The sequence below is a fragment of the Haemaphysalis longicornis genome, unplaced genomic scaffold, assembly GCF_048455015.1.
Source record: "Haemaphysalis longicornis isolate Haplotype H1 unplaced genomic scaffold, Haemaphysalis longicornis Haplotype H1 scaffold_8, whole genome shotgun sequence".
NCBI classification, from domain to species: domain Eukaryota; kingdom Metazoa; phylum Arthropoda; class Arachnida; order Ixodida; family Ixodidae; genus Haemaphysalis; species Haemaphysalis longicornis.
In genome coordinates, this window is record NW_027526445.1 from 104,633,366 (window position 1) to 104,651,812 (window position 18,447).

The 18,447-nt window shown below is 43.6% G+C and overlaps 1 protein-coding gene and 1 long non-coding RNA gene across 2 annotated transcripts; both read left to right on the top strand.

The window, feature by feature from the left end:
• The first annotated feature begins 1,360 nt into the window (after positions 1-1,360).
• On the top strand, positions 1,361-18,447 carry LOC144149088 (sulfotransferase ssu-1-like). Its single transcript, XM_077680624.1, has 3 exons — positions 1,361-1,614; positions 13,992-14,463; positions 17,834-18,447. Exons 2-3 carry the CDS (start codon positions 14,047-14,049, stop codon positions 18,320-18,322), a joined length of 906 nt encoding a protein of 301 aa, XP_077536750.1. The 5' UTR covers positions 1,361-1,614; positions 13,992-14,046; the 3' UTR covers positions 18,323-18,447.
• LOC144149312 (uncharacterized) lies at positions 6,024-10,758 on the top strand. Its single transcript, XR_013318262.1, has 3 exons — positions 6,024-6,109; positions 7,055-7,166; positions 10,619-10,758. It is a non-coding gene; the product is annotated as an uncharacterized LOC144149312 (long non-coding RNA).

Here is an 18,447-nt window from a genome sequence, read left to right on the forward strand (position 1 = left end):
TATAGTCATGCCCGGATTTCATTAACGATTACTGCCGTAGCGCGTACTCTGCACGGCTGATGTTTACTTTCGCGACTTGTCCGCAATGTATGAACGGTATGAACTCGAGTTTTTAACGCCTTCGCGCGGGTCTGAACAAGGCTATATTTAGTTTTCGTTAGGTGTTCGGCGTGGTAATTTATAATTGCAGCGTGTTTTGTATGTTTAAAGTGAGCCGGCCTTTCTCAAGCATCAATTTCGAAACTCACGACTGCTCACAGAAGGCGAGCCTGCGTACGAGGCGAAACACGTCGTTAATGATTTAGGGTAATTGGGGAGATTTAGAATGGAGAGCCGAGCGTTGGGGGCCCCCAAGAAGTTAGAAGAACCCAAACGCAACACGCGCGTGCGCGACGGGAGGGCCTTCAACAGCTCGCAGCCGGCTTCGGATGCACGTGATCGGATGTTGAGAACTTCAGGCTTGGCGTCGCAGAATATATTTCATCGCCGTTAGAGTTGCGAGTGACAGCCCCTAACAAAACGTTTCACCGCGCTGTAAACTCTGTAAGCGCGGTGATTTCCGTTGAAGCGATCGACGATCAAGATACCTGCACGGCCTCGGCCGATTCTTGCGCGCAAGCATAGCCATCCTTCGGCCGCTCGCCTCACCGGCGTGAACGGGCCGGCGCTGCCGGGACCGACCTCCGCGGCCGGTCGGCGTAAATCGCGGCAGATATTTGACCATCGCTTTGAAAACCACAGCTGATGACACTACCTATCAGAATTTTTCATCACACTAACATCCACTTTCACCAATCTGTAACTTCTTTGTTGTTGTTGCTGCCGCGAGCTGCGTCGGTTCGAGCCGCACCGTCGGCCGTGCGGGCAGGCACGGCGGGAGCGTGTGCTTCTGCGAGCAGTTAACGCTTCACGATTTCCTGCTTTATACATTTCTTGCAAACAAGAGAAATCTAGAAACTTCACTCGGCGATCGCCGTAGTCCACATTGTTGATCGGGGAAACAAGCCGCTGCTTACGCTTCGGTCGCATACGTAGTACACCACCACGCTCATGATGGTTGCGGGTAACCTACCACAGTTGATACGGTTATAAATTCCCCATGAGGTCGAACTGCGCTTGAAGCACTGAGAATTAACTTCAAACGAAGGAAATTAACACGAAAACACTTTTAGAACGCGCTTCCTAAGCGAAGTGTCACGCGCTGCAAGCCAACTACGCAGCAAGATAGGAACGGTGATCCTACAAGTGACGTCAAAACGATCGCAGCGCCGGCCTCTCCAGTGGTGGGCCTCGCGGCCAATACCTTCGGTGCATGCGTCCTGAAGATATGTCGAGTGTGTGGGAATACACTGTTGAAATACTCTTAGGGATGCTAGATATTTTTCCGAGCACACAGGCGACCTAGGTTTTGGTTCAAGCGGGAGAGGGGGCTACAGCCTCTTTGAAATGTCAGCGCAATTTCTCCTTTGTTTTGATGTTAGCACAGAGAATGATAGCGACATTCCACCGCAGTCAGTTTTCTTCAGCTAACATCAGATAACGAACTAAGTTCAGCGGACGGACGTTATATCCGAGCCGAGCAGAGAACGCACTGCATAGAAACCCGAGCACAAGGTAAGATGCCTCGATGCAATTACGTACTACTCATAGTTCCTATTCAATTCAAATTCGTTCCCAGTTTTCACGCTATATTGTACTGTATTGTATATTGTATTTTAGGAGCACCGACAAGTGGGCAAGTTGGTATGAATACATACTAAGTAAAAGCTCAGAAACACGCAGGACAAAGAGAAGAATTACACAGGAAAGCGCTTGTCCTGTGTAGTTCTTCTCTTGGTCCCGCGGTTTTCTGCGCTTTTAGTTATTATATTGTATTCTATTGTACATTGCTGCGCGCATCAAATGTTTCTGACTAACCGTGACTATTCTGACACATAAGGGTATTCAATTTTAACTATTAGGCTTGAACCTGCACGTTTGTATTTATAAACCAATACCACCGGCTCTGTATCTATAAAGTGTGTTGCCTACCGCAAACGTCTCGACGGGAACGTTTCGGCGCGTTGTTGCAGAAAACTAAAATTGCGCTACCATGTCTATACTTGAAAGCTCTGCCCTTGAGATTAGACCTTGTATTTAGAAAGTATGGATTTCCTTGGATGCAAGGTGTATCGTTACCATAACAACTTAAAGATTAAATTGACATTCTGTATAACTGTTATTTTTTTAAATATTTCTAGAATTTTTCCTGAATTACCCACCGAAATGTGAAAAAAAAAAAACGTGGTGAGGCTCCTTGTACTGCTGGTTTGCCCTGTACTGATCCCCTCTGCCACGGCTGACGTTAGAACGCATACGGGAGAGGATTGTAAGCAATGCGGGAACAAGCAGTCCCCTGGCCCGCCGTCTCAGTCTTTTTTAAACGAGCATACGACACAGCGTCTGTCACATTTGACATTTCTGGCTACTGTGTGCCGAATAGAGTGATTGTCGAACATGCGGGATGTGCTGATAGTTTCAGGTTGGGTTAATCCCTCCTATGCAGCTCGACACCCTCACAAAAATGGATTACGAATTTCTGTAGAGTTTTCATGGAGATCTTATGGAGTCACAAGAAATACTACAGAAACTCATCAGGAACTCTGAGCTTATGGAGTTGCCCCCATAAAAAGTCTACAAACTTTTTATAGCTACTTCTCCACAGAAATTCATTAAGAGCTAACTCTTCAACACCTCTATAAATATTCTGTAGAATTTCTACAGTCACTTTTCCATAGAATCTCTATGAACTTAAACAACTGAAGGCCTCTATAAAGACTGTAGAATTTTTGTTGTGACTTCCCCATAAAAGTTCATTAAGAGCGAACTCTTCAACATCTCTATGAATTATCTGTAGAATTTCTGCCGTCACTTCTCCATAGAAACTCTGTGAACTTAAACAACTCAAGGCATCTATGAAGACTCTGTAGAATTTTTGTTGTGACTTCCCGATAAAAGTTCATTAAGAGCAAACTCTTCAACATCTCTATGAATATTCTGTAGAATTTCTACCGTCACTTCTCCATAGAAGCTCTGTGAACTTAAACAACTCAAGGCCTCTATGAATACTCTGTAGAATTTTTGTTGTGACTTCATCATAAAAGTTCATTAAGCTTCCACTCATCAAAGCCTCCAATAAGACTATAGAATTTCTACAGTTAGTTCTCCATAGAAACTCTGTGAACTTTAACTCAATTATAAGCCAGCTCCCCAGCACTTTTATTGTTTGCCATCATAACTCGTGTGTACCAGCGGCCGTCCTTCCATCCAAGCAATACGATACACGCGCGCACACACACGTACACGCGATTCACGCGTCGCGCGAGCGTCGGCGTTGATCGGCGTCGCCGCACCATCACGCAGGAGAGCTGCAAGAAGCCGCAACCACATGCAAACGCATGGAACAGGCGAAGTCATGCGTCAACCACTGCGTCGACGAACGTTGCTGAGCACGTTTCAATGAACTCGATCTGCAGGACTTTTAAATTATTTTGATCGTTTATGAGCAGTTATTTCAATTGTTTAAATGCAGTAATTAGCATTCTAGATTTGCCATACAAAATGCACTTTCTTTGCTCTACAAGAATGCTTGCGGGCCATTTTTGAAACGTTGCAAAATGTACTTCAAGTTATCACAGTCAAATCTGAACAAAACAACACAGCCTCATGAACAAAGACGCACTTCGAACAAATTCCTTACAACTTGATGTCCTACCTAGAAGTAATGTACAGACTGCTTGATGACTTTAAAGCGTGAGCAAAACAAATTTTTAGCGCTGCCTTGCTACTGAGGTTAGTCAGACTTAAAAGGAAAGGTGTTCTGGTACCCTTTGTTTACGCCAGTACAAAATAGGTGATCTAGCTATCACCAAAAAATAACCGGCACTTTGTGTGAAGATTCGAACCTTTGACCTTCAAAACAGTAGCCCAGTAAATACCGAACCTCACGGAAGGAGGTAGGGACTTAGTGCAGAACTTCGTATACAAGCGACATTGCCAACAAGCCTTGTAAGTTTCTTTTTTTTTTGGGGGGGGGGGGTCATTGTCGTCAAATATGAACAAAATATGATAGGATGATGAACGAAGACGTAATTAGCACAACTTTACTTGCTACTTGATTTAACCTGAGTGTATGTACCGACTGCAGCTTCATGAATTCAAAGTGTGAGCAAAGCAAATTTCGGTGCTGCCTTGATAGTGAGCTTACCGTCGAACGTCACTTGTAGGTTAAATTGCAAAGTACTCTGCCTTTTTTTTGTCTATGATACCCTCATTGCAAAAAAAAAATAAGGGGTTTTCTACGATTCGAACCATGGACTTTCAAAACATAACGCAATTGCCGAAGCTCCTAACCACTCGACCACGCCGGACGGTACGCGCGTGCGCAAGAATTTGGTACACTAACAGAGGCTGCCAACGAATATTGTCGGGTGATTCGTTTTGGTTGTATTTGACAAATTTCAGCAGTGATAACGCTTGTTTTTTCCACATCGATCTTGGAGGCGAAGCCAATTATGCTAATAATGCAAGTGATGTAACCAAAGCTCCCTTATTTGAGCCAAGAAAAGCAATCGCGCTTCATCGTTCCCCCTATGCAAGCTACGGTAGCCGCGAATGAAATTGAATGCGCCGCTAGATTTCTGGCTTTAATAAACTTTGTTCGTTACGCACCGATCTTGCAGACAAGCCCATAATGCTAACACTACAAGCGATGTAGCCAAAGTTCCCGTATTTAACTCGCAAAAAGCTATCCGAAATCCCCGGTCTCCCCGATGGAAGCCAAGCTAGCCACGAAGGAATGCGCACTTTCGAACAGAAATAGCTTGTAATTTGCCTCAAGGCACCCGATTACCGTAGGTTAAAAAGAAATTCATTGTTTTCTGCGAAAGTAATGACTCCAAGCCAGGAGATAGACATGGAATCCGGACGATGTCGTCTGCTTTCGGGTGTTCCTGGCGCTCCCGCTTCAGCTCACGTCGCCGTGCATTTGCCGACACCGTCAACACGGGGCGATGTCGACGCGCGAAACTGCGGAAAATGCGCTGCTAGTGGTAGCGGCTAAAGTCCCTCGATCGGCGTTTTTAGTAGCGGCCTCAGAACAAACCGTAAAATTACGGCGCCCGCAACCCCACGCCAGCTGTATTTCCACCGTAGACCCTGAAATTGCCTTAAATGCCGTAATCTACATTGTCGGTACAATTACTGTTTCCTTTAAAAAAACCCCACGCTCAAGCTTTTCTTGTATATAATTAGCAACTAATATCTGTATTTACCAATAACTTGGGCATCTATTTCGCCACGCGTTTTTTTCAAGGTGGGTGTCATTTCAGGAACTAGTTTTTCCCTCGGACGAACATGAGACAGGAAAGTGCTGCGCGGCGAGCCCGACCGTCCTATCTGCACTCCGTATCGGTGCGGGTGCTACTGGCCGTTGGCGGCACAATGGACCTTTTTCCAGTACCGATCCTCCTAGCGGCCGCCACGGCGAACTAAAATTGGCAGCAATGCACGCCCACAAAAAGTCGAGCTTTCGTAGAACTCGTCCACAAAAAATATCCTGGTACTGTAGCCCCAATTCCGCACCAACCGGTCACCCGTGCCTTTAAAGTGAGTATCATGGTAGCAGGCGTCGTTCCCGTGACTAATTTGCAGGGGTCGAAGCGCCCCTTTTTCTTTACTTTTTTTCATTTTTGTTACTCCCTCACTGGCTTCCATTGCTTCCAGCGTGGTCAGCCTCAAATATATTTGCCCCTTTCCCTAGAAAGCCCTTTTTGTGTGCACTTACAGACCCACTTAGCTGTTGAAAGAAAAAAAATAAAAACGCGCAGCGCTGGACAGCATAGCATCTCCCCTAATAGAAAGCGCCGGGGGGGGGGGAGGGGGGGATGCAGGCGCCCTTTTGTTTATTTTGCCGGAGGCGCCTGCCAACAATGGCGGACCGGCAGCCCGCGCATGCGCAGAACGCTACTGGAAAAAGGTCCATTGTGCACGCCTTCAACTTTCGTTGTTTCGGTGATTTGACTACCACGGATTTATCTACCGGACGAAGAAATACTGCGAAGTAGTGAAGGTAAGTGAGTACTAGTGAACTTTGTTTTCTTGTCATATGTATTTATCGTAGCAGGGTCGGCAGAGTTGCTCGCGAACTGCGGTCCGCGTAAGCGCTTAGTCCTAACGATTTCACTGACTCGCTTTGTGCGTTGCGCAGATCTGTCGGTAGACCTTTGTACCTGGCCGTTGCGTGTGTAAACAGAATCAATTCCCACGCGATTTCTAGCACTGTGTTTGGTGAAGTGTGTGTGTGTCCTGTTCTGTTTTGCTAGCCGAATGTTTTGATATGAAATGAAATAAGGGAAGCTGGAGAGTGCGAATATGAGAATATGAGTGCGGGTACGATATAAGTGTGTATGCATTAAACGCAAATCGTGTACTTTTAGCATGATCGGCTCTCTTGGTTTTTGTTTCGTTTTGCAGATGCCGTTTTTTTTCCCGTCATAATAGTTTTCAGTTAAAAAACGTGCACAATAAATTGAATTATTGCCGTGCGTGTAGCATTAGAATAAAATAATAAATCGAATGATTTCCGAGCGTACAGCATTAGATTAGAATGCCATCTGGATGTTTTTTTCGCGTTTCGATTGAATAATTAATCTTTTTTGAACGCTCAGTTTGGTCGTGACATGTTGGAATGAACAAAGTGTATGGAACCCGAATTTATTTGTAGCGTCAGAACTACACGCATGTCGTAACTGGTACAGTAGTATGAGTAGCGCTGGTTGCGCTTCGTACTGTTACTGTAGCATCGCAAACGTAAATTAACCATTCAGAACCAAGTAAAAATATTCAAGAATGGCTGTTAAATTTGGGTCACTTAAGGAATTTCCAGCTTAATGAATTTTAGTGTGCAACACACCTTGGTGATCAGAGTAACGCAGCATTTGGGATTTCGCAGGTTTAAGGCAGAGTATGATTCTGGTGTCTGGCCTGTCGTTTGCTAATAACTTACATGTTGCAGGCTGCTGACTGGTGCAACTTGCATTCAAAATGACTTCTTGGTGCGGCCTATTTCAAGGACCGAGGCTGTTTCCTCATCGGGCGCCGCCGACTGTTAGGCAGTCTATGCAAAAGTGGGTGAACATGTTTCTTTTATGGTTTTTACAGACCTCGTCTTCCTGTTACATGCACAACGGAATTTCAGTGATCTGAAGTCGTCATTTTTTCACTAGGGACTCTTTGAAGGTGTTTAAGCAATCTTACACCAGTGCGGTTTTTGGTGATTATTTGTGCAGATTAGATTTTTTCCGACACAACGTAGCACTGCGAATGCTTGATGTAGATTTACAATCTAAACAACACAAGGTACGAGCTGGCTCTCATTTGTTTATTGCACACTAAATGTATGTATATACTGAACTTTTGTGGAGACGCAGATGTGCTGCTGTATCTCGAATGATGCCAACCATTTCAAGAGGTTCTTTCGGCCACGGCAGCCAATTTTGGAATCAAAGAAAAAAAACGAAAGTGCCGGCACTTCACTACTGCACCCCTCAAGACCAGATATAGCTTCAGCGCGTAGAACCACCAAGTTGGATTTATAAAGGCAGATCATCCCTCTCGTCAACCGAAGCAGTGCGCGTAATGATAAAAAAAACTTAAATATGCGTGAAAAAACTTCAGACCGATTCAACTTAACAGTAGTGCCCTGCTGAGCATCCCTTCATAAAAGCTTTTATGACCTTGTGGGCTGGTTGGTATCTGCTTTGCCTAGCCCCACTGAATTGCTGGTCACGATTGCACGCCCCACAATGGGGAGGAAATGGTGGGCAAGTGGTCCAAATCGCAATTTTACCTGTCGCAAGTGGTCAGTGCCCATTTCGTTGGCTAAATCATTAATGCATTGTGTGACGCAAAGAGAGAAAAATAAATCTTGGTTCAACACCTTACACACAATTTTTTCTTTTGGATGCACATAGAAATGTCGGGAAGTTCGGCCTGTTCGAAACGCCTGGCATTATTGAAGCATTTGGGCACCAGCGCGATATTTCGCATTCTTTGTGTTGATGAACAGCTGAGAAATAGCACTTGTTCTTGTCCTGTGTTTTTGCAATTGTGAGCTTAGGTCCAATTTTCATGCTGTTTTTTTTTTCATGTTTTAGAAGCGGCAATTTGCCTGGTAACATATTCTTTTGCTAGAAAACTTTTTCAAGCATCAAGCAAGTTATGGCTTTTTGCAAAATTTACTTGAAGGATTTATTGCTCGGTTTATTAGGGTTGACGGGATTTGACTACTGTACTTAATGTAAATTGTGAACACTTTCTACTCAATATTTAGTGCCAGTGTACCTTTGGCTGCCCCAATAAGAGCATGAACAGTAAAGAAAAGGAAATATTTCACATACATATTTGTGCCTGATGACTATTCTGTGGGCGTGCGAAGTTTGGTTGGTTATAATTGTCAGGTGACAACTTATCCGTAGCTGTGCACATTGATAGGGACATTTGAAACTTAAAAATTACTCAAAAAATTTGTTGTCTTTTTTGCTGCTATTAAAGCTATAAATATGACAACATGCATTATCCGTACCTGTGGCTGTTCAAACTTCCTTCACGATCTCTTCATACACAGTAAGCTTTTAGTATAGCTCCAGCTTTGAAATATTTGGTTCAATGCTTACTTAAAAATTTTTGGACAGAAATCCTTGTTAGGGACTTTCACGTAGTGTGTAGCAATTGTAGTTTATTCGTCTTCATTGCGTTTCTTGCAATTGTGCATGTCTATATCCTCAGCACAAAACCGATAGGACAGAGGGAAAAGAAAACATGGGACACGCTCTGAATGTCAACTAAAATAAACTTATTGGAGTTGCACAAAAATGTATACCCAGCATGCATACAAAAAATGAGAGAAACTTAACCCAATAATGCCCGAGGCTTTCATCGGGGTAAATTTTGTTTTTGTGCATCTATTGGCGGCATATTTTTGTTTAACTTCAGAGCCTGTCCTGTGTTTTCTTGTCCCTTTGTTCTGTATGTTTTGCACTGTGGAGCTGATTATTTACCAACATTACTACAGTTGTACATTTTGGTTTGTTGGCGCTGCTCATGACAAAATAGTTCACCCCATTGCTTATTTTTGCTCTGCTTTGGCTCACGTCTCCCCACACGGACAGCATCCTTTGTTTTATTTTTGTTCTATTTGACACCCTTTATGGCAGCACAAGGCAGGTCGTTTTCTGTGCCGCTTAGTCTCTGCTCCTTTCAACAGTTTTTTAACCTGCATTAATTTTTTCGTTGAAACGAACCGAATATATTTAAGGAAGCTCTGTAACTTTTCTTTGTGAATTTGTGTTTTTCCTTATGTCTGCCCAAGGCCCCCTTGCCAGCATACTAAGCAGTGTTGACATGAACCACGCTACCAATGGTAGTAGGTTGGAAGAGTTTTGCTTATATGTATTTTGTCTTCAGCCTGGCTATTATGGAATGTCCATCATGTCATTAGTGGTTTTTCGCATGGGAAAAAGCTACCGTGGTAAAAAACCATGAATGAAAATTTGCTCGAAGCCGTTCAACACTACGTGTTGCTAGCTATAGAATACTATGCGTTCAAAATAGCTGACATCTGAGCATAAATTGTCCATAAATTACGGCAACTTGTTTCCTGCACATCGTTCAGAACAGTGGTTTTTAATGTGGATAGTATTTTGGATATTTCTCCTCTATCAAAGCGGGGGATCCACATGTTCGCCCGCTTAAGCGGGGGATCAAACTTTCCTTCGCACGTCTCAGCAATGAATGAATTCGAAAGCTAAAATAAAGTCAAGGCATTGCAAAATAGCTGATGATAATTGATAGAGAGCAGACATCGAAGCTGCATAATAGCTGCTTACAACAAAATAATAATCAGTACTTTTTACACTTAGTGAGCTTTCCTTGTACAGCAGTGGTCCTGTGGACATCTATATTGCCTAAAACAAATTGTTGGGCTTCTCATGTGTGCCAGCTACTTACAACTGCACAAGACATAACAACGGACATATACAGAGAATGAGAATGACAACCGCATAGGTGTCCTGTGTATACAGGCGCACAAGCTATTTAGGTGTCCAAACATTATTCGTAAGTGAACCCAAGTCATTGGTGCTTTTATTGGATAGCTTTTTTTGGCAGGTAACCTGTCATTCTGGGGATTCAGATAAAACTTTATTAGCCTTCAGTCATTTTTGCTGGTGCCGAACGTCTGGTGACATGAGGTGGCTTTTTATACTGAGAGATCATGTATATGTGAGCAAAATCTTTTGAATTACTACCACTGCTGGTACGGTTCATGTAAAAATAATTTAGCACACATGCAACCTTAAAAAATTCAAGCTATGACACAAGTATTCAAATGAGAATTAGTGTATTCTTGCTAAGAATTTATCATCAAATTAGCATTTAAGGAAATTAAAAATGGGCTAAATATCAGCATCGAAGAGAGTCAAACTAAAAACAGAACTTCAGCAAAAAAAGGATATTTAAAAAAAATGTTACTTTTGATATGTTGTATTCTGATATCAGCTTGCTTTTTCTTTCTTTCCAGCCTGCACATGTGCCAAGTTTGCCGTGCCACAGCAGCTAATCAAGGCGACCCTCCTGTCCGTAGTGTTACGGAAAATCAAGGCTGTCGGTCAGTCAGCTGCATAGTTCTGTCTCAGAATTAAATCGATCGTGAGTCGCTGAGTTTTGTCTCTGCTTGTATATTTCAGCAGCTTTGAATGGCGGGCCTTTCAGCTAGCTGTCGCTGTCTGACTAAATTTATGTGTGACTATCAATGCTACCGATTTACATCTTGTGACTGCCAAAAATGCCCCTATTTTGCCCAATAACACTTACTTGCAGCAAAGCGTAAAATGTGTAATTATGTATCAATTTGCCGACCTAAAATATTCATGTAGTTCAGGAAACCCATTACAAAAATGGCAAGAACACGTCAGGAAGTACGCAGAAATAAATGAAGAAGCTCCGTAAGAATACGTCATGAAGTACATAAGATGTCATCATAAAAGCCATAGAAGTGCATCAAGAAGTACACATAAATCTACTTAAAAAGGCTGCAAAAATACATCAGAAGTTCTACAGAAAATCACTCGTCAAACTCTCTACAGAAACTCCATGAGAAGTGCATCAAGAAGTACGCATAAATGTACGTAAAAAGGCTGCAAAAATACATCAGAAGTTCTACAGAAAATCACTCGTCAAACTCTCTACAGAAACTCCGTGGCCAAATACTTGTTGAAACACGTCAAGAGCTCGTCAAAAAAATTCTTCACAAACTCTACAAAATCTCTACACAAGAGGAAGACAAAACTCTACAGAAATACATCAAAAACACCACAGGATTTTTTATGAGGGCAGCACAGCTTGTAGTACACTTCATAAGTACGTCATCGCTTCCACACACTGCATTACGCCTTTAAAAGTACCTCTTGGTAATTCCAAGGTTTTTTTTTTGAGGGTTCACATAATTGGGCTGATAGTTCATTATTTCTTATTCCTTGAGGGCCACATTTATTTACGCGTTCCCCAACGTTTACACATAAGACACAATACAATGCCTGGCCCCTCGTGTGCACCACAGCACGAATTTCCGCATTGTTCTCTCCAAAAACAGACAGCTTCACTGGGCGTCTTGGTTTACAAAGAGGAAGGGCCGATTGCTGTTTTGCTTCAATTCTAACAACCACTTTCCACTTGTATTTAAATTTTGGTACCTACAATCATTACATGATTCGGCGGGAACAATCTTCAGCCTAAGAAAAGGACTAGCTTAATAGCGAAGTCATGAAGCTCCAATACCCGTAACAATTTTTCAACAAAACTTTAGAACCAGTACCCTCCGAAGAAAAGAGTATGAATTTCTTGTACACCGGATCAGGTTTCCCATGGTGGTGATGTCTTTGCTCGATCTATAACCAGCGTAGTGCCGCGAGATTGTAGGCTAAAGGCGACGGTCGCCTGAACTTCTTACCAGGAGTACACTAAATACGATAATCGTCACCACCATCATCATAATCATCGTTATCATCATCATAACAATTAAGTATACGCCAAATGCAGAGCGAAGGCCTCACCTAAGATCTACATTATCCGTGTCCTGTCCTTACTGCGACCAATTCATCCTCGCAAATGTCTTGATTTCATCTGCCCACCAAACTTTTTCCTCCCCCTACCGCGCTTGCCTTGTGTACGGATCCACGCTGTTGCCCTTAATGACCCACGGTTCTTCTCCTTTATTTCTGCTAATGTGTCTTGAACGCGCGTTTTTTCTCTGAACCACTTCACTCTCTTCTTATCCCTTAACCTTTCACCGCTCATCTTCAGTTCCAAATCCCCGCGCAGCCGTCCTCAATTTAAGCTGAAGCCTTTTAGTGAGCTCCAAGTTTCTGCATCGTAAGATGCAGCTGTTATACACTTTCCTCTTCAGAGACAATGGTGGGCTCCCATTTATTATCTGAAAATGCCTCGCGAATGCACTGCATCCATTTTTATATTTGTAAATATCCCTGCCTGATGGTTCGATTCTGGGGTCAATACCTGTCCTAATGAGATACATTATCTTACAACTTCAACCGCCTCGCCACCTATCTCAAAGCGCTGTGCTCTCCGAGGCCATTGAGCAATAATTTGGCTTTCTGCACATTATATTTCAGGCCCTTGATTGTATTCACCTTGTCCAGTGCTGTAACGATACTTTTGAATTGGTCCCCCGAGCTTCGTAGCAAGGCGAAGGCATGAACAAATCGGAGGTTACTGAAGTATTCTCCAGTAACCCAGCTGTTCCCAATCCTATGTTCTCAATAACTCTTGTAAACATGCTGTGAATAACAGTCGAGAGATTGTGTATCCTTGTATGACGACCATCCTTAAAGGTTTTTACTGCTTTTTTATGGAGGAAGATGGTAGCTGTAGACCCATTGTAGGTATCCTCTGGTATTCTTACATAATGCTTGTCTACAACCTGGTTCCGTAATGCCTGAATGACGGCTGAGGTTTCGACCAAGTCAAACGGTTTCTCATAAACTATGAATGCTACATGTAGGGGTTGAGTATACTCAGCGCATTTCGCTATCACCTGATTGATCGTGTGAATATTGTCTATTGTTCACTAACATTTACTAAACACTGCTTGTTTATTGGATTAACCTAAATCTAAGGTGGTCGACATTCCGTTAGCCATTACCTTGGTATCTACCTCGTAGACTGACAGAAAGCTGTCAAGCCACCAACTTTTTAAGTCCTTCATGTCACCTTTCTTATTAATTAGGGTCATGTTCGTATTCTTCGAAGATTCCGGTACACTTGCGGGCATTAGGCATTGCGTATACAGGTTTTCCAGCCACCACTTTTTCTAGTACCATTCCCCCCATCCTCCAAAAGATCTGCCGTTATTTGAATCTCACCAGATCCTCGCGCTCCGTCCTTATCCCCTTTTTCTCCGCAAGAAAGAGGAAAGTTCCTGCTGTCTCCTGCGAACCAAATCCCCTCATAATTCGATCAAGCTTCACTTATTGCGGCCAATGCACTACAACAACAGGTGCCGAATGTGAAATGCGCCCTGCACTCTGTATCACGTGATGTGGGTGTTTCAGCTAACCTCCACCCTCTTCCCTGCTTTCTGACCCCTCCGTGGAGCAGTGAAAGGAAGAAATAGCTAATTCTAGCCTCTAAAATCAGCTTCGTCCTAGTGGTTGGGCTGAGACGTCTGGCCATTGCAACAAGGTCCTGAAGTGAGGAAACCGATTATTTCACTTCCTTCATCCAATAAAATTTATTCTGTCTGTTGCTTTTAACTATTGTTCAAACAAGGGGGTAACAGCAGAGTTGGGGTTTTGATTTATTTAAGGATGTGTTTATGGTTTGTCCGTTTGTAATTTTTCCCAACCTAAATTGCTTCTGTGGCCGATTATTTTCAGAGAAGCATAACAAAGGTTGGACATCGAATCCTACCGAGACATTGATGGCGTAAGGATGCACAAATTCTTCAGCGAGGAAACTGTGCCTTCGGCAATGAAGTACAAGCCGCGAAACGGAGATATCATCATTGTTACATATCCGAAGTGCGGCACGACGTGGACAATGTACATCGTCTACAACATCATTACCCGTGGAAACAATCCTGGTGACTTCGCGGAATTCCATCGCATGTCACCATACCTAGAGCTTACTGGTGCTAAAGCCGCCAAGCATCCATCCAGGTTTGGCCCCGTGATGACCCATCTTCCGCTTGAGGTTTTCCAGCCAGTGGACACGGCTAAGTACATCTATGTGGCAAGAAACCCATACGATTGTGCAGTCTCCTACTACCACTTCGTTTTGGGAATGACACCTAAGTCTGTCACTGATGTCTCGTTTGGAAAATTCCTGGACTTGTTTCTTGCAGGAAAGGTAAGGACGTCTTTCATAATTGTCTTTTTTTACAAGGAGACACATTTGCTTTGAAATTATAGAAAACAAGGGGATCGTTCTCCAGTATAAATTACTTCAGTAGTGAAGAAAGCACATTTAAATAATATTTTTCCTACCGGGCGTTTTATAGCATCAGGTGTAATTCAGGCGACAGAAAATTTAACTCGTAGTTTGACTAAAATGCTGTCTTAATTCAACTTTCGTAGACCCGAAGGCGAAAAAAAGTTGAATGAGTACGAACTGATATGTACATTCTTGCCATGAGATCGTCAACCACAGGAGGCACTCTGAGAACAAGGACAAATCACAGGACACGTAAAAAAGGCAAACGTGTGCGTGTGCCGCACCTAATGTAAGTCTCCTTTCTGGCATAGTACGGTTCTCGCTCTAGGGATCCTAAATGTCACTGGCCTGAAAAATGTTGTCTACATTAATTAGAAAACAGATGATGAGGCTTTGCACGCAAAAGCTGGGGCTAATACCTCACAACTCTTTTAAGATATCCAGTGTCTGGAGTGCCTTACGACGGCACTCTAGCTCAGCGCTTCAGACATGGCCTGAGTGCCGTCCAGCGCCGTTGTAAGCGCCTGTTGTTGTGGTGGTGTAGGGGTTCCGTACAACCTTAGTGGTCTGGCTCCTGCCTAGGTAGTTTTTTTACCTTTAAAAAATGTGCAAGGCGATTTATAACCAGGAGAACCGAGTCCGCTGGAGAGGGATCGAATGGCAAGCAGTCCAGGGTGCACCAGCTGAAGGATACGAATCGTGCAGAGCGACCACACTCCGGTAAAGATAGCCGTCGGTCGGTGCATCATACTCCCCGGGATTGACTGTTTAGTGAAACGGTTTGGACAACAACACTTCAATCAAGATTCATTACATGAGCGATAATTTTCATGGCGTAGGTTAGTTTTTCGCATTTTAAATGATTATACTGTGTTTTTCAGGGCATGTTCTGCTTGTTAGGTTACGTTCGTGTGGTTTAGGTAACCTAACTATATTTTAGTTGGATGATGTAGTGCCAGGCGCTGCATTTCTTTCCGAAACGCCGGCGGACGTCCAGCAGTGGAAAGCCTATAGTACCGTCGAACGGCGCTCTAGGCACAGCCTTCCAGATATGCCTACCGCAGGTGCCGTTGATATGGGCATCTCACAATAATTAGCTTCCATTACGAAAACTACGGATCATAAAAACTTCTGTAGGCATCGTATGTTGTTGGCAAAAGCGAAAATTAGAATTGCCGTAATTGTAAGAAAAATGCACATGGACCAAAGATGACATAATCTTTAAGGTTCATGCAACTTCTCCTTCACTTTTACGCGCTCAATATCGCCTAAAATGTTTCGGCCGAAGAAATTAAGCCACCGTAGTCGGATGGGATAGGAAGAAAGGAAGAACTGGCATTCGGACTTGTTACGTGAAGAGTATATCAGCTTTATTATTAGCAGTATTTTCTTGCGACGTAATCTTAGCTTTCATATTGATATATAGGCAACAAAGAAATCAAAGATGAATGTGGGACATCTTCGTGCCAAAATATTGATTTTCCTTTCCCTGAATGCAGTCACTGCGATATATGAAAATGGCGATACGAGAATACTTTTTTTTCGAAGAGGCGTGCTTCTGGTAATGCGTTAACGCGTTATTGAGAATTATGATTTGTGGGTTTTCTTCATCACTTTTCATTCATTTTTGAAGCATGTCATGCGTGCGTCATCACTCGGGGCTGTTTCGCACTATTAGCTTCTTGTCGAACGTTATGAAAAAGAAAATCAAACCCTTTGCAGTGCTGTTGGCAAGAGGCTACTATGATATAGAAGATGAAAGCTGCCTGCCGTAAGAAGAAAATCGATGGTAGTATTAAGTCGGCGACATGAAGGACTTGAAAAATTACAGGCCGATCAACTTACTGTCAGTCGTCTACAAGGTATTTACCAAGGTAATCACTAACCGAATCTCTGCAACCTTAGATTTCAGTCAACCTAAAGAACAAGCAGTGTTCCGTAAAGGTTATTCAACAATGGACCATATTCACACGATCAATCAGATGATAGAGAAGTGCGCTGAGTATACTGAACCCCTATATATAGCCTTCATAGATTATGAGAAAGCATTTGACTCGGTCGAAACCCTAGCAGTCATTCAGGCATTACGGAACCAGGGGGTAGATGAGCATTATGTAAGAATACTAGAGGATATCTACAGTGGGTCTACAGCTACCATCCTCCTCCATAAAGAGAGCAGTAAAATACCTATAAGGAAGGGTGTCAGACAAGGAGACACAATCTCTCCAATGTTATTCACAGCATGCTTACAAGAAGTATTCAGAACGTTGGATTGGGAACAGGTGGGAGTAAGGGTTAATGGAGAATACCTCAGTAACCTCAGATTTGCTGATGACGTTGCCTTGCTAAGTAACTCGGGGGACGAATTGCAAAGCATGCTTTCCGCACTGGGCGAACAGAGTAGAACCGTGGGCCTGAAAATTAATATGCAGAAAACTAAAGTAATGATCAATAACCTCGGGACAGCACAGCAGTTTGAGATAGGGGGCGAGGCAGTGGAAGTGGTAAGCGAATATATCTACTTAGGCCAAGTTGTGACCCCAGATCCCAACCATGAGGCAGAGATAATTAGAAGGATCAGAATGGGGTGGGGTGCATATGGCAGACATTCTCAGATAATGAATAGCAGCCTACCATTGTCGCTGAAGAAGAAAGTGTATGACAGCTGCATCTTACCGGTACTCACCTACGGGGCAGAAACTTGGAGGCTCACTAAGAGGGTTCAACTTAAATTGAGAACGACTCAGCGGGCAATGGAGCGGAAAATGATAGGTGTAACATTAAGGGACAAGAAGAGAGCGGAGTGGGTCAGAGAGCAAACTGGTGTTAAAGACATATTAGTAGAAATTAAGAAGAAGAAATGGACGTGGGCAGGGCATGTAATGCGAAGGCAAGATAACCGCTGGTCATTAAGGGCAACAGAGTGGATCCCTAGAGAAGGCAAGCGTTGCAGAGGGCGACAGAAAGTTAGATGGGCAGATGAGATCAAGAAGTTTGCGGGGATAAATTGGTCACAGTTGGCACAGGACCGAGGTAATTGGAGAAAAATGGGAGAGGCCTTTGCCCTGCAGTGGGCGTAGATAGGCTGGTGGTGATGATGATGATGATGATGATTAAGTCGGATCCTTCAGTGTGTATTGAGCCCAGCCTTCTGGTCTTAGAGCATTTCGCCGTCCTCAAACTGTATTATTGCCTGTTGTGTGGCTACAATTCTGTGTGGTATTTTGTGTGTGGCAGTTTCCCAACCTATGTGATTTTCATACGTCTTTACGTTTTACCAATGCAGGTCATTTACGGCGACTACTTCGACCACCTCCTGCCGTGGTACGGTCGGCGAAGCGACCCCAATGCCCTGTTCCTCACCTACGAGGAGCTCAAGGCAGACACGAGAACGCAGGTTCTCAGAATAGCCGAATCCCTCGGTGAAGACCACGGCAAGGCTCTCCACGAAGACGAGCAATTGGTCTGTAGACTATTGGATGCATGCAGCCTTGAGAGCATGAAGGACTTGTGCGAAGGATTTCCGGGAAGCCGAAGGGAAGAAATGGCTAAGGCCTCATCTGGGTTGTCGGAGGAAAACCTGGCTCACATACAAAAACTTCTCCTTATGCGAAAGGATACGCACAAGGGGTCAGGTTTTGTGCGCAAGGGAATCGTAGGAGACTGGAAAAACTACTTCACTGCGGAGCAGATCAAAGCAACCAAAGGTTGGATCGCCGAGAAGACTCGAGGAAGTGACGTTATGAAGCTTTGGAGTGGCTTGGACCTTGCTTGAATACGAAGGCATAGAAATTGTATTGTTTAAGGAAAAGACCCCAGAGTGCAAGCACTGACCGGGCTTCTCTCTAAATTTTGTTACCTAGTCCTAATGCTCAATAAACTCTGGAAATAAAGCGAAGC

What these genes read in the sequence shown, in the direction of transcription:
- LOC144149088 (XM_077680624.1), top strand. Translation starts at nt 14,047, where the DNA reads ATGCACAAATTCTTCAGCGAGGAAACTGTGCCTTCGGCAATGAAGTAC. An exon ending in ACTTGTTTCTTGCAGGAAAG is followed by an intron (nt 14,464 to 17,833) that starts GTAAGGACGTCT and finishes TTACCAATGCAG; the next exon opens with GTCATTTACGGCGACTACTT.